The sequence below is a fragment of the Vicia villosa genome, unplaced genomic scaffold (assembly GCF_029867415.1).
Source record: "Vicia villosa cultivar HV-30 ecotype Madison, WI unplaced genomic scaffold, Vvil1.0 ctg.000772F_1_1_1, whole genome shotgun sequence".
NCBI lineage: Eukaryota > Viridiplantae > Streptophyta > Magnoliopsida > Fabales > Fabaceae > Vicia > Vicia villosa.
This window is the reverse complement of record NW_026705344.1, coordinates 139,160-155,139: the sequence shown is the minus strand read 5'-3', so window position 1 is coordinate 155,139 and position 15,980 is coordinate 139,160. Positions and strand designations below refer to the sequence as shown.

Below are 15,980 nucleotides of genomic sequence, written 5' to 3'. Positions count from 1 at the left end.
TCCAAGAGTTGAAGAAGAGGTTGACTAGTGCGCCGATCTTGATTTTGCCGAATCCGGTGGAATATTTTGTGGTATATTGTGATGCTTCGTTGTTGGGACTAGGAGGTGTACTAATGCAGAATCAACAGGTAGTCGCTTATGCGTCGAGACAACTCAAAGTGCATGAGAGAAACTATCTGACTCATGACTTAGAATTGGCAGCAGTGGTATTTGTGTTGAAGTTGTGGAGACATTATCTGTATGGTTCGAGGTTTGAAGTGTTTAGTGATCACAAGAGTCTGAAGTATCTCTTTGATCAAAAAGAGCTGAATATGAGGCAAAGGAGGTGGTTAGAGTTCCTTAAGGATTATGATTTTGGGCTGAATTACCATCCGGGTAAAGCAAACGTGGTTGCCGATGCTTTGAGTAGGAAGTCCTTGCATATGTCTATGATGATGGTAAGAGAATTGGATTTAATTGAACAATTCCGAGATTTGAGTTTAGTATGCGAAGACACTCCTGTCAGTGTTAAGTTGGGAATGCTGAAGCTGACTAGTGGTATTCTGGAAGAAATTCGAGAAGGTCAGAAAGCTGATGTAGAATTGGTGGACAAGTTGACTCTGATTAACCAAGGCAAGGGAGCTGAATTCAGAATCGACGAGAATGGTATTATAAGGTTTGGTAATCGTGTTTGTGTTCCTAATGTTTCCGAATTGAGGAAGAGTATTCTCGAAGAAGGACACCGTAGTGGATTAAGTATTCATCCTGGTGCTACCAAGATGTATCATGACTTGAAAAAGCTGTTTTGGTGGCCTGGAATGAAGAAAGAAATTGCCGAGTTTGTGTATTCTTGTTTGACTTGTCAGAAGTCAAAGGTTGAACATCAGAAGCCATCTGGATTTATGCAACCGATGTTTATTCCTGAGTGGAAATGGGATAGCATATCAATGGATTTTGTTTCGGGTTTGCCGAGAACTGTTAAGAATTGTGAAGCTATCTGGGTCGTGGTAGACAGATTGACGAAGTCTGCACATTTTATACCAATAAGAATGGATTATCCGATGGAAAAGTTGGCTCAATTGTATATTGAGAAGATAGTTAGTCTACATGGTATTCCTTCGAGTATCGTGTCAGACAGAGATCCAAGATTTACGTCGAAGTTCTGGGAAGGTTTGCAGAAGGCTTTGGGTACTAAGATGAGACTAAGTTCTGCTTATCATCCGCAGACGGATGGACAGACTGAAAGGACAATTCAGTCGTTAGAAGACTTGTTACGTGCTTGTGTGTTAGAAAAAGGAGGTGCTTGGGATAGTTATCTGCCTTTGATTGAATTTACCTACAACAACAGTTTTCATTCGAGTATAGGTATGGCTCCGTTTGAGGCATTGTATGGTAGGAGATGTAGAACTCCATTGTGTTGGTAAGAAGCTGGTGAGAGTGCTGTGATTGGACCAGAAATTGTACAACAGACTACGGAGAAAATTAAGATGATTCAAGAGAAGATGAAAGCTTCTCAGAGTTGTCAAAAGAGCTATTATGATAAAAGGAGGAAGACACTTGAGTTTCAAGAGGGAGATCATGTGTTTATGAAGGTTACTCCTATGACGGGTATTGGTCGAGCTTTGAAGTCAAAGAAGTTGACTCCGCGTTTTATTGGACCATTCCAAATTTCGGAAAGAGTGGGAGAAGTGGCATATCGTATTGCGTTACCGCCAATGCTTGCCAACTTGCATGATGTATTTCATGTGTCTCAATTGAGGAAATACATTTCGGATCCGTCCCACGTGATCCAAGTGGATGATGTGCAGGTTAAAGACAACTTAACGGTTGAAACGTTACTTGTGAGGATTGAAGATAGAAGACTGAAGCAATTGCGGGGCAAGGAAATAGCTTTAGTCAGAGTAGCTTGGGGAGGACCAGCTGATGGAAACGTCACCTGGGAGTTAGAAAGCCAGATGAAAGATTCCTATCCGGAACTATTTGCTTGAGGTATGTTTTCGAGGACGAAAACTCTTTAGTGGGGGAGAGTTGTAACATCCCGAAAATTCTTATTTAATTAATTTAATCAAGTTTTAAATTAATTATGGGGAATTAACATTTTGTTGAATTATGTGGAAAAATAATGAAATGTTAAGTCATTGGGCCATTAAATGGTATGAACTTTTCTATAAATAAAAAATGGTAAGAATAAAAAAACGTAAAAAATCTAAACTTCGATGACTCGAATTTCTACATAATATTTCTATATCATTTTTTATTTTTATATAATTAATTTTATTTACAATATTAAATGAAATATGATTTTTTTTAATTTGTCGTGTTTTTTTATATTAAAGGCCTAATTTTAAAATTGAACGGGGCTTCCAAATTGTTTGGGTCGGCCTTGAAATGAGAAAGAGCAAAAATCCACTAAAAAAATAGCCAACCAAAACAACAATTCAACCTATCAAGACATCTCTGATACTACGAACTAGTGAAAAGAGCAAGTTCAAGGAAGATAAACACAACCACCGTTACAAAACAAAATTCGCTTTAGCCGGTCCCGTTGACAATCTAAAATTTGATAACTTAGAAATCTATCATGTTTTCTACTCGATTTGCATATGCTATTTTATGTTTTTTTCTTACCCTTTTTATAGTTTTATGCTAGTGTGAGAAAGTGGTAAAAAAACGCGACAAAATGCAAGGATAGAATTGGCATGATGGGCCCTGCACAAGCTGAGGAGAAGAAATGAAGAAAGAAAAAACAGCAACACTGGCTGATGGGTAAGCAGTCAACTAGGCTGACGCCCGAGAGCCCACCTGGACAACACCTCTTTTGAAAAGGTCATGACACGAAAAAGTCGATTTTCACACTCATTACATACACCTTCATCTTTCTCACTCCCATATTTTTCTCCACTACTCTTGCACGTTTAATGCAATTCCTGTAAGAATTTTAGCTCTATAAATAGACATTTAGAATTTAATTTTGGGTGTCCAAGATTTTGGTATTTATATTAAGCAAAAAATTCAGTTTTATAAAAGCGCTTATTTTCCCATACTAAGAGATAAGTGCATCTTAGATTTGGATAATGCAAATTTTTAGTATACATCTGAATTGTCTGAGTTGTAATCTTGCTGGCATCAGATTTCCAAAAAAAAATTCAAAGATTATTCAGTACCAATTTTTGGAACTTTTCTTTATTATTACGTATGATCAGTGCAATTTAAGGCTTCTTATTTATTGCTTTTATTATTTAACTACCACTTGCATGTGCTTATATTATTTTATTATTATAGTTATTATGCTTATAATATTTACATTTTATTATCAGTATTGTTTTTGTTCTGTTTGTAAGATGTCCGACTAAACTCTTAGAGCTCGGAATGTAAGGATCGTTGTATTGACGTTGCTCGCATATAGGTTGTAAAAACTATGATTAAATTGAGATTATTTTAGGGACTTTTTTAATCTATTTTTAATTAAAATGTTTACTGCGAAAGCGTAACATGAAGATTATGGTTCCAATTTGAAAGAACAGAACCTATATTCGACTTTGATAAAAATCATATTTTGACTGTAGGCACTGTGAAAGCATCTTTTAATTAATTTGTAAAAATAATTATTTTCAGGAAGGGATTTTAATAATATAAACGAACACACGAAAGCGGGCGTTTATGCGATTAAAATACGATATTGGGCGATGCGAAAATCGGTAATACATTTAAACTTAATTTTCACCTTAAAATAACTTTTTGAATAACTAAAAGTAATTAATTTGTAAAAATATAGCTTTGCACTTTAACAATGTTGAACATGCGAAAGCGAGAACATAGATTTTTGGCTAGATGTCGATTTAGGTTATGCGAAAGAAAACGGCTCCTTTAAATTAATTATTTTCTTATGAGAAAAAATTATCTGAATTTAGTTATAAAAAAATAAAATTTCGTGAGTATTGTTGGTCGATGAGGGCCGCATTCCGGTTTGCTTCTTTATATTAATTCTTAAAACTAGCTTACTATATTTCTTCGGCATCCAAAATTGTTATTGATAGCCTTAGATTTACATAGCAATGATAGATAACGACACATTTGATAATTGGTCTATGTGGGTTCGACATTCTTTTATATTACTATGATATTTCCGTGCACTTGCGGAGCTATCAACTTTTTAGCGTCGTTGCTGGAGATCACTAGGTTAGTAAATATCGTAACTTCGTTGTTGCGTTGTATAAACTAAGGAACTTTTTGTTATTTCCCCATTTCATTGATTGTATGCCAAGTACTCGAACTTCATGAGGGACTGAACCAGAGCTTAGATGTAGTCCCCGTCATCAAATTCCATCACTACATAGAATAAACTGAAAAGGCATACTTTGCATATTATTTCTCTCCAAGTAAAACGGTTATGCTACAAATAATTTAGACTTAATTGCATTTGACCCAATTTTTTTAAGAGTGGTCATTACAATAGTTTGTGGTGGAATGAACCAGCACAATTTATTTATCTTGCATAATTTATTTTCTCACATGCACAATTATATGTTGTAATTTTAAAAAATACATAAAAAATAATTTAAAATTATTGATAACTACGAATAAATGTCAAAATATAAATACCACTTAAATTTATCATTTATAAAGAAGTATTTTAAAATATAAAATGGGTATTAGTAATATTACAAGTATTTATTTTATTCTAACATCGTAAGGTGTGTGACATTATTCTTTATTCTAAAATTTACATTTATTTACCTCTATTTTATTTCTTTTACTTTTTCAATCAAAAGTGTGAAAAATATTATATAAATTTTATAAACTTCAAAACAATTATTTTATATTCTAATCAAAGCATATTTATCTTTGAAAATATTTATAGCAATATATTCGACACGATTTCTTTAAATTATAATAATTATAAATAATAATTTAATAAAATTTATCGTGCATCGCACGGTAGACTTCTAGTACTTCTAAACGGGTTTAAAGTCAAGAAGAGTAAGCATTCATTTTCAAGTCTTTTTTGTTTTTTGATTGTTGTGATGCATATTAGGTAAAATGATTTGCCGTCTCATTTGATTCAAATTCCAAGTTGGAAAATTTACTATATTGGGATTCTAGAAAGTTTCACTATATGATGGGAAAATTTAGAAAATTAGAAATTGTGGAGTTGTGGTCATCGAAACAATTCCTAGGTAATTAAACCAACTGATTGGTAGAAATCATTCTCTTGTTTTTTTAACTTATAACATAGAGGGAATCTTTTTAGTAGCTTGATTGTTGGATAACCCGACGGATAAGTTAAGACAACAAGGAATATTGATTGATTTAATTAACATTTTTTTTTTGAGATGTTACATTTTATCACATACTCGTTCAAACGAATCTAAATAAGAAAACTGAATGATTTTGAGAAAGATTATAAACTATTTTAATCACTTAACTATATTCTTAGGTTTATATTAGTCCTTTAATTTTTTCGTTCACTTAGCACCCTTAACATTTAAAATATTTTATTTTAGTTTTGTTTGTCTAATTACAGACGGATTTAACGATCGATTTTAAAGTTTTTCCGTCGTCAATTAGACAAAAATGAAACATTTTGAAAGTTAAAGAATGAAGGTGACACGAAAAAAAATTATAAAAGAACATAGAGCGAAATGAATATTTTATCTATTATTACAATAAAAGTTCTCAAAAAGAATAAAAGAACATAGAGTGTAAATAGTATGCAAGAGCGGGAATAACAAATGAGACCGGGCCGACCCTGTGAGTGTGCGGGGAGTGCTACCGCGCAGGACCTCCGACTTTTTAGGGCCTCAAATTTGGTAGATTGGCTTAATATAAATACAAAAAATAAATATTATATATGTCTAGTTCCATTTTCAATCACATATCGTTGGCTAGCCGAGCGGTTGTGGAGGTGTTTTTATAATTAAGTTTTAATTTGTAATTAAGTTGTAGGCCGAATAGAATTTATTTTGGAAATTTGTAATTTTTGGTTGTTGGTTAAATAAAACACTTCCTTATTTATATTATCAAAGAATTTCAAAGAATTATATCCTTTCATTAAATGGTATGAACTTTTCTATAAATAAAAAATGATAAAAGTAAAAAAATGCAAAAAATCTAAACTTCGATGACTCAAATTTCTACATAATATTTCTATATCATTTTTTATTTTATATATTTAATTTTATTTACACTATTAAATGAAATATGATTTTTTTTTTAATTTGTCGTGTTTCTATCATATTTTCAACTCGATTTGCATGTTATTTTATGTTTTTTTTCATTCCCTATTTATAGTTTTATGTTGGTAGTTGGTGTGTGTTTTTGGTAGTTTGCATTTAGGAGTGTTCGTGTGAGAAAGTGGAAAAAAACGCGACAAAATGTAAGGATAGAGCTGACATGACGAACCCTACACAGGCTAACGCCCGTCACCCCCTGGAAGTGTCCACCCGTTAGCGCCCAAGAAGCAGAAATGAAGAAAGAAAAAAAAACACTGGTTGATAGGTAGGTTGTCAACTAGGCTGATACTTGTGTGCCCGCCTGGACAATACCTCTTTTGAAAAGGTCATGACGCTAAAAAGTCGTTTTTCACGCTTAGTACTTGCACCTTCGTCTTTCTAACTCCCATATTTTTCTCCACTACTTTGGCACATTTAATGCAATTCTTGTATGAATTTTTGCTCTATAAATAGACATTTATGATTTAATTTTGGGTGTCTAAGATTTTGGTATTAATATTAAGCAAAAAATTAAGTTTTGTAAAAGCGCTTATTTTCCCACACTGAGAGATAAGTGCATCTTAGATTTGGATTCTGCAAATTTTCAGTATACATATGAATTGTCTGAGTTGTAATCTTGTTTGCATCAGATTTCCAAAAAAAATTTCAAAGATTATTCAGTACCAATTTTTGGAACTTTTCTTTATTATTACGTATGATCAGTGCAATTTAAGGTTTATTATTTACTGCTTATATTATTTAACTACCACTTGCATGTGCTTTGATCATTTTATTTTATTATTATAGTTTTTTATAGTTAGTATGCTTAGAATGTTTACTCTTCATTACCAGTATTGTTTTTGTTCTATTTGTAAGATGTCCGACTAAACTCTTAGAGTTCGGAATGTAAGGATTGTCGTATCGACGGTGCTCGCATATAAGTTGTAAAAATTACGATTAAATTGAGATTATTTTAGGGACTTTTTTAATCTATTTTTAATTAAAATGTTTACTGCGAAAGCGTAACATGAAGATTATGGTTCCAATTTGAAAGAACAGAACCTATATCCGACTTAGATAATAATCATATTTTGAATTTAGGCACTATGAAAGCATCTTTTAATTAATTTGTAAAAATAATTATTTTCAGAAAGGGATTTCCATAATATAAACAAACACGCGAAAGCGGGCGTTTATGCGATTAAAATACGGTATTCGGCGATGCGAAAATCAGTAATACATTTAAACTTAATTTTCACCTTAAAACAACATTTTGAATAGCTAAAAGTAATTAATTTCTAAAAATATAGTTTTGCACTTTAACAATGTTGAACATGCGAAAGCGAGAACATAGATTTTTGGCTAGAAACCGATTTCGATTATGCGAAAGAAACGGTTCCTTTAAATTAATTATTTTCTTATGAGAAAACATTATCCGAATTTAGTTATAAAAAATAAAATTTTGTGAGTATTGTTGGTCGATGAGGGCCGGATTCTGGTCTCCTTCTTTGTATTAATTCTTAAAACTAGCTTACTATATTTCTTCGGCATCCAAAATTGTTATCGATAGCCTTAGATTTACATCGCAACGATAGATTACGTCACATTTGATAATTGGTCTACGTGGGTTCGACATTCTTTTATATTACTATGATATTTCCGTGCACTTGTGGAGCTATCAACTTTTTTGGCGTCATTGCTGGGTGTTGCACCCCAAAATTCGCCCTCATAATTTTACTTCTAATTGGTTTAAGCTTCACATTCATTTGCATACTTCCATTAGGTCATCTAACACATCATGCATTTATTATTAAGAATAGTATTGGTTCACTAAGTCAATGCTGATAGATTAAAGGCATCAGTTCGATCATGGTTTATTTCCATATTCATTTAGTAATCAAGAGAATCTTTCCTATGAAGTTTGGACACAATTATTTAGTGCACTGCTTGAATTATATGTTATGGTGAAATACTTGGTGAATTCACTTGGACAAAGATGTTAGCCTATGATAAGTCTTGTGAGATTGAGATTCTTATGATGTTGGTTTGAAAAGAAAGAGATTCATAGGCACCTTTTGGTTATTGATGCATATTGGTGAGAGAAGACCTTTATAAGCTATTTGCAAAGACTTTGTCTTTTGGTCAAAATCAACCACGAGGTTGACTTTTGACTAAAGTCATGTTGATCCCATATATTTGGTTATTATTCTAATTGGGTTTTCTTCATTCAAGATTGCATATTGAAAAAAAGAAGTTCAGATTGTTCATTACAAATTCAAGGATAACACTACAGTGCCATTACAAACCAATACCCTTACATCTAGTACATTCCATATATGCATTACACTACATGGAAAATTATACAAGAAATTTATACTAAATATCAGTGTTCCTAATCTCCATTCCAAGCCATGCTCTGCAAATGGAAATGTTTAAAGTGTTCAGCACACTAACTCCTTGATTCTATAATGTTTCCTCAATTAAATGGCCGCTCAACATCCGCCTGCTACCTGCTCCAACCAAAAAAAATCACTTCACTTCAACCAACCCCTATGCTAGCTCAAAACATCTACAAGCTATCATGACAGTCTAAGCAAATTTCAGAAATCAGAAGCCAATATATGTAGATTTTGGTTGAAGTACTCGTTTTGTATTTTGGTTGTTCCTCTTCACTGATTTCTTGGGATGTTCCTCAGTTTTTAGGCCTTTGGCTATCATAGAACATAAATTTAAGCAGTATGAAAGGATGTCGAAGGGTCTGCTAATTTTATCGAGGAGAAATTTATTTTCTATAAACTATGTTTTTCTAGTACTGGGTTTTTAGTTATGAATGTTACCTGATCAAATCAAATTATGATCACGTTGGACCAGTGACTTCAAGCACAAGAGGGGAAAGTCAATTGTGGTATTCAAAGTTTGGAATTAATTTTAAGATTTTGTGACAACAAATCTGCAATTGAGATTGATCATAATTCGGTTCAATATGATCAAATAAAACATGTGGAAGTAGATCGACAGTTTACTATGCAAAATTTAGGGACCAAGATAATTCAGTTTCTGTTTGTTAAATATGAAGATCATTTGACACATACTCACAAAAGTTGTATGTAGCACACAATTTTACAACACACTTGACAAATTGGGCATTTGAGATATCTGTGACCAACTTGAGGGTGAGTGTTGACATAAGCTGACCAATAATATTACAGGAACTATAATAAAAAATAAAGTTATTAATTATTAATTATCCTTATTTGCTTTTAATTAAAAATAGAGTTTTACATTTATATATACTTTTATGTATACTAACGTTCTTCTTTGAAAGATTCACTAATACACAACAATTAAACATAATGATATTATTAATTTAACATTCATTTTACATGACATGTGCATCAATAAAATATGTATTTTCTTTGGATATATAAATAAAACTAATAATGCACATACGTTACCAACCATCATGCTCATTAGTTAAAACAACTAATCAACCTTTGAGCGGTCCAAAAATGTCTTATAACAATAAACCTTCAATTAATCCAACCTTTGGGGAGGCAATGACATGGATTGGACGACAAGTAATTCGGTAGGGGCGTCGGGAGGAATGGTAATATTATGGAAGAAAGGATCGTTAGAGCTTAATCACAGTTTCATCGGAAGTGGTTTTGTTGGTATTAATGTTGTTTGGAAAGGTTCTTGTATCAATCTTGTGAACATTTACGCTCCTTGTAGTGCAAGGCCAAGGAGAGATCTACGGAGGTCGTTGTTAGAAAGAAGGGGTAGAAGTATTAACGAGGAATGGTGCCTTGGCGATGACTTCAATGAAGTCACGGGCAGCGTTGAAAGATTAGGGGAAGGTGGCTACTTTTGTAGGAGAGGAACGGAGGAGTTCAGGGATTTCATTGGTCGTATGGGGGTTGTAGACATTCCATGTGTGGGAGGCAAGTACACTTGGTTTAAGAACAACGGTAAAGCTATAATTAGACTTGATAGATTTTTGGTTTCTAAAAATTTGATTGAAGTTTGGGGAGTGATGGATCAAAGGATAGGTAAGAGGGATCTCTCAGATCATACGCCTATTCGGTTAAACTCCGGTTATATCGATTGGGGACCAAAGCCTTTCAAGTTCAACAATGCTTGGTTCAAACATGACAATTTCAAAGGCTTTATTCAAGAGGAATGGTCGAAGATGTTGGTTCAAGGAAGGGGGATTTCGTGTTGTTTGAGAAGCTTCAAAGGTTGAAAGTGCGTCTTAAAGAGTCGACTCGGGAGGTTTTTGGGTGGATAGATTTAAAGGTGGACAAAGAGGTGGGAATTATCAATGAGACGGATGAAATGTTGGTGGAAAATTTTGGGGGCGGCATTGAAGGTTTCGTAGAGACGAGAAGGAAAACTACTAACGAAGTGTGGAAGACGTTAAGCTTGAAAGAGAGTATGTTAAGGCTTAAGTCTAGGCAATTGTGGTTGAAGGACGGGGACAAGAGTACTCGGTTTTTCCATAACTCTCTCAAGAAGAGGTATCGTAAGAATGCTATTTTGGTGTTGGAAGGAAGGGATGGTAGGGTGGAAGGGGTAGAAGAGGTGAAGGAGGAGGTTAAAAACCACTTTGAGAATTTCTTCAAAGAAGAAGATTTTTTTAGGGCGGTGCCGAAGGGCTTGAATCTTAATTGCTTGAATGAAGAGGATAGAGAGTGGTTGGAAAGGGTGCCTTTGGTAGAAGAGATAAAGGAGGAGGTATGGGATTGTGATGGTAACAAGAGTCCGGGTCCGGATGGTTTTACTCTCGCGTTTTTCCAACTTTGTTGGGAAACGATTAAGGGTGATATCGTTAGATTCGTGAAGGACTTCTTTCATAAGGCAAGGCTCACTAAAGGTTGTACTTCTTCTTTTTTAGCTTTAATACCAAAAGTTAAAAATCCTCAATCTTTATCGGAGTTTAGACCAATTTTTTTAGTGGGGTATTTGTATAAGATACCAGCGAAGCTCTTAGCAAGTAGGTTGAGAAGAGTTATTGGGAAGTTGGTCTCAAGTAATCAAACGGCGTTTGTCCCGGGAAGAAATATCGCGGATGGGGTTCTATTCGTGAATGAGGTGTTGGACCTAGCCAAAAGAGAAAAACGGAGTTGTGTGGTTTTGAAGGTTGATTTTGAGAAAGCCTACGATCGGGTAAGTTGGAAATTTTTTGCTTATGTCTTAACTAAGATGGGAATTGGAGCTAAATGGTTAAGATGGATGGAAGGTACCATATTTTCTAGTGATATGTCCGTTCTCATTAATGGAATCATCACGAAGGATTTCAAAGTAGAGAAGGGGATTCGCCAAGGAGATCCTTTATCTCCCTTTTATTCGTTTTGGTCACGGAGGTTCTTATGGATTTGATGAGAAAGGCCATCACTATTGGTGATTTCCATGATTTCAAGATAAATGATGTGGAGGAGGTTAGTATGCTCCAATTCGCGGACGATATCATAATTATTGGGGAAGGAGACACCTCTAATTTGTGGCGCATGAAAACGATTCTTAGGGGCTTTGAGATAATGTCGGGTTTGAGGATCAATTTTCATAAGAGTAACATATATGGAATTAACGTAGGAGAAGGGTACCTAGAGGCGGCCTCTACCTTCCTTTTGTGCAAGGTAGATAGTCTACCGTTTAAATTTCTCAGAGTTAGGGTGGGTGATAGTCCGAGGAAGATTTCCATGTGGCGGGAGTTGATTTTGGTTTCGAAGAATAGATTGGCGGTGTGGAAAGGTGTGCACCTAAATATAGTCGGCCGTGTTTGTTTGATCAATTCCGTATTAAATTCCATACCTATTTATTCCCTTTCATTCTATAAAGCACCTTCAAAGGTTCTTAAAGAAATTAGTTCCATTCAAAGGAAGTTTCTTTGGAGCAGTAGCGATCTTAAACGATCCATTAATTGAGTCTGTTGGGATATCGTGTGCAAATCTCATAAGGAAGGTGGGTTAGGGGTCAAGACTGTGGAGGTGATGAACGTTGCGCTTTTAAGTAAGTTGAAGTGGAGGATATTATCGGAAGATGAGGTTGTTTAGCGGGGAATTCTTGAATCTAGATATGGCGATGTGAAGAGGAAGGTGTTAATTGGTGATATTTCTGTAGTCGAGAAAAGAGACTCAATTTGGTGGCGTGGCCTTCTTTTATCTGATAATTATGAGTTTCTGTTGAAACAAAACTTTACAGGTGTTGTTACGTGCAAGGTAGGGGACCGGCGGGAAGTACCGTTTGGGTACGGATGCTGGGCAGACTCTCAGCCGTTGATGGTGATTTTTCCGGAGCTTTATCGTAAAAGCTTCATCGTACGTGTGGAAGGTTAATGCTCCTTCTAAATTTATTTTCTTTTGCTGGAGAGTTATTCATAATAGAATTGCTACCAAAGACCAATTGCACAAGAGGGGAATATTGGATAATACCGATTTACTTTGCGTGTTTTGTTCGACGGGGGAGGAGTGCTTATCTCATCTTTTAGGAGGATGTCGGGTGGTGAAGGATATTTGGTTGAAGGTTTTCGAGTGGATAGGATTTATAGCGAAATTTTCTTTTTGGAGGATTTCAAGATTTTTCCTTTTTCTTATGATAAGGTGGGGATTTTAGCCAAAAGGAAGATCGTTGGAGTTATTTGGCTTGCAACGTGTTGGAGTATTTGGATGAGACGCAACGAGATCATCTTAAAAAATGAGATGTTTAATTTCCTAGATTGTATGTCGGAGATTGTGTTCCGCTCTTGGAAGTGGTTACACGCTAGTCTTAAACTTGTAACAAATTGTAATTTTCATGTGTGGCACATTCTACCGCTCACTTGTTTTGAGTAGCGGGTCTTTTTTTGTGCTTGTATATGGGTGGAGCACCCCTTATGCTCCTGCTTAATTCTATTGCCTATTAAAAAAAAAGTGTTCTTATTTAAAATGACATTGAAAATAAAAAACAACAAGACACAAACTCTAAAAATCAAAAAAGAAAAAGCAACACGGAATAATTTGCATTAATCATTATATTTTTCGAGGAATTTCCTATTTTAAATAAGTCATTTGAATCCGTCATATATTCTGAATTGTTCTTAACATTTTAAATAAAGCATAATTTATAATTGTAGTATTTAATTTTTACTAGAATGTAAAATTGCAATTTAAAAATATTATTTAAACTTTATAATTTTTTAACAATATTCATTTTTATTTATCTTAATTCAAACCATCATCCTTATAATTATAATTATAAATTTGAATAATTTTTAAAATAAAATAATTAATTTACACACTATTGATTTAAACAGGGCGAACCATTTATTGGTGCAGCTGATTATTAATTACTTAACTTTAGAAATAAAACAAACCGTTCAGCTAAAAAAACAAAAATAAAATATTCTTTATTCTCGATCGTTTCATTCGAAGCGGTGCTCCCTATGTATATAAAACTAACATGTGCCCTTGGGACACATATTAAAAAATTTAACTATAGTGAATTTGTATTGGAAAACGTAATAAACACATTAATTATAAATTTTTTATAAAAACAATAAATTTTTTTAAATTTTTTTTATATTAAACTATTAATATGTGTCCTTATGGCAAATCTTAGCGGTACCCTTTATATTTTTGCTAGAACATTTTCTTTTAACCATATGTTTTTCAGTATTATTACATGGTTTTACATCATTAATTGTCGCTTATGTTTGTCATTTATATGTATAAATAATTGGATGAAATTTTCTAATATTTAATGTAAATATTTAAACCCCATTTATCAGTCACAACACACACGCGCTTTATAATTGTATTCATCCACTAAATTGTATATCATATAATAATTGTATAATGATTAAAAGCAAACAAAACAAAGAAAGAAAGAAATGTAATTTAATTATAGCTAGAGAGAAGAAAGTGAAAACGAAACACAGTCAGCAAGTTAATATATTGAATTGCAATTTCTAAATGATTAATAATATACTGATTAATTTTAACCTTAATGTTATAACTAGGAAACTAATTAATCAACTTGTTATAACTTGGCTTATTTTTTTCATCTTGTACTGTTCGATGGAAGACACTGAAACTCATTTATGACTGCATCTTAGATTAAAAAATAATAAAAATGCAAATGGAAAATAAAAAACAATAATAAACACAATATATTATTCTGAAATAATAAAAAATAATACATAAATTATTCTAGGGTGTCGTGGTGTTTGAGTTTTAGATTAAAACATAATGAGGAGGGTTTCTGACGTGAGTTTGATATATGTATTCTAATTCAGAGATGTATCTCCAAAAAGCCCTAGAACTTTAAAATGATGGGTTTATTCAGAGATGCATCTCCGAAACATCTCTGATTTTGACAAAAAAATGTTTCAGATATGAATCGAAGAAAACACCCCTAAATAAAGAAATGTGATGCGTTTGGATATGCATATCTAAATTCAGGAATAAAACTGAAATAGAGGCTCCTAAGAAAAATTAGAGGTGTACAAAGAAATTCTCAATCTTTAAATCCTTCTATTTTGCTATTAGTAATTGATTATGTTGCCCAAACCGTCAAATCTTTTTTTTTTTATTTACTTCAATTTTTTTTCTTAATGATGTTCATGATAATTTTTTTTCCAATAAGTAATGGTCACAAAAGGGCTACAAACGGCTGGACTATCTTTTTACACACGAGAGAGATAAAATGTTCCAAAAATAAAAATTATATGACATAGAAGAAACATTAACTGAACGAAGCCATTTCCACGATGCTAGCACAATAACACTAAAACAGTCATGATAATACTATAAAAAATATACTTACTAGTATATTTTGAAAATTTATATTTGGAAGCAGTGAGCGTTCATTTTTTTTTGGTGCTTTTTTTGTTTGTTTGTTGTGATGAATATATGCCGTCTCATTTGGTTCCAAATTCCTTAGAAAGTTTAGAAAGTTATAAATTGTGGAGTTGTGGTCATCAAAACAATTCCTAGGTAATTAAACCAACTGATTGGTTGAAAACGTTTTTGACTCATCATAGTTGGAATCTTTTTTAGAAGCTTGTTGGATAACACACTGGATACGTTAAGACAACGAGGAATGTTTCTCTTGTCTTATGTGGTTTGACTTAGGTGTCATTATTAGAAATTATACACTATAACTTTCTAGGATTTTTAAAAATGTAACCTTCTAAATTATTCAAAATATCTTTCTACATATTTTGTCCTTCCATATTACTCACGCAATTTCCCTCTCTTGTTATGTTAGAAACAGCATCAATTTAAAAAAATCAATGAAACTTTTTACAGATTAAAAAAATTGCAATTTTAAACTTATTTTGTTATTCTTTTATTAAATTAATTTTTCTATTTAAAAATATTTTAGTTTAAACATTTAAAAATAAGGATTTTAAACTTATGTTGTTATTCTTTTATAACAATTAATCTTTTATAACAATTTTAAACTTATGTTGTTATTCTTTTATAAAATGTCTAAGGTATATCTAAGACAGCGCATTTAAAAAATAAATATTTAAAAATAAAGATTTTATCTCTCATACTATGACAATGGTTGATTAAAATAAAATAGATATTGTGTTGACAGTGATCCGTGAGATAAATAAATTTTTAATTTTATTTAAATAAAAAAATAGATTATTAATGTTGGTAGTGATAATAAATAAATAGAGAAAAAATTAAAATGAAAATGAAAAAGTGTGGAAAAAAGAAATGTGAGAGAAAATTGAAATTTTAATGAAGAAGGAATGAGTGTAGAAAGAGAGAGAAGTGAAAGAAAGAGAATGTGTTATGC

The 15,980-nt window shown here is 32.8% G+C and overlaps 1 protein-coding gene across 1 annotated transcript; it reads left to right on the top strand.

Annotated features, from left to right (window-relative positions):
- Nucleotides 1-9,753: 9,753 nt before the first annotated feature.
- Nucleotides 9,754-12,526, top strand: LOC131631081 (uncharacterized). Its single transcript, XM_058901864.1, has 4 exons — nucleotides 9,754-10,240; nucleotides 10,369-11,357; nucleotides 11,555-11,942; nucleotides 12,393-12,526. Exons 1-4 carry the CDS (start codon nucleotides 9,754-9,756, stop codon nucleotides 12,524-12,526), a joined length of 1,998 nt encoding a protein of 665 aa, XP_058757847.1.
- Nucleotides 12,527-15,980: the final 3,454 nt, after the last annotated feature.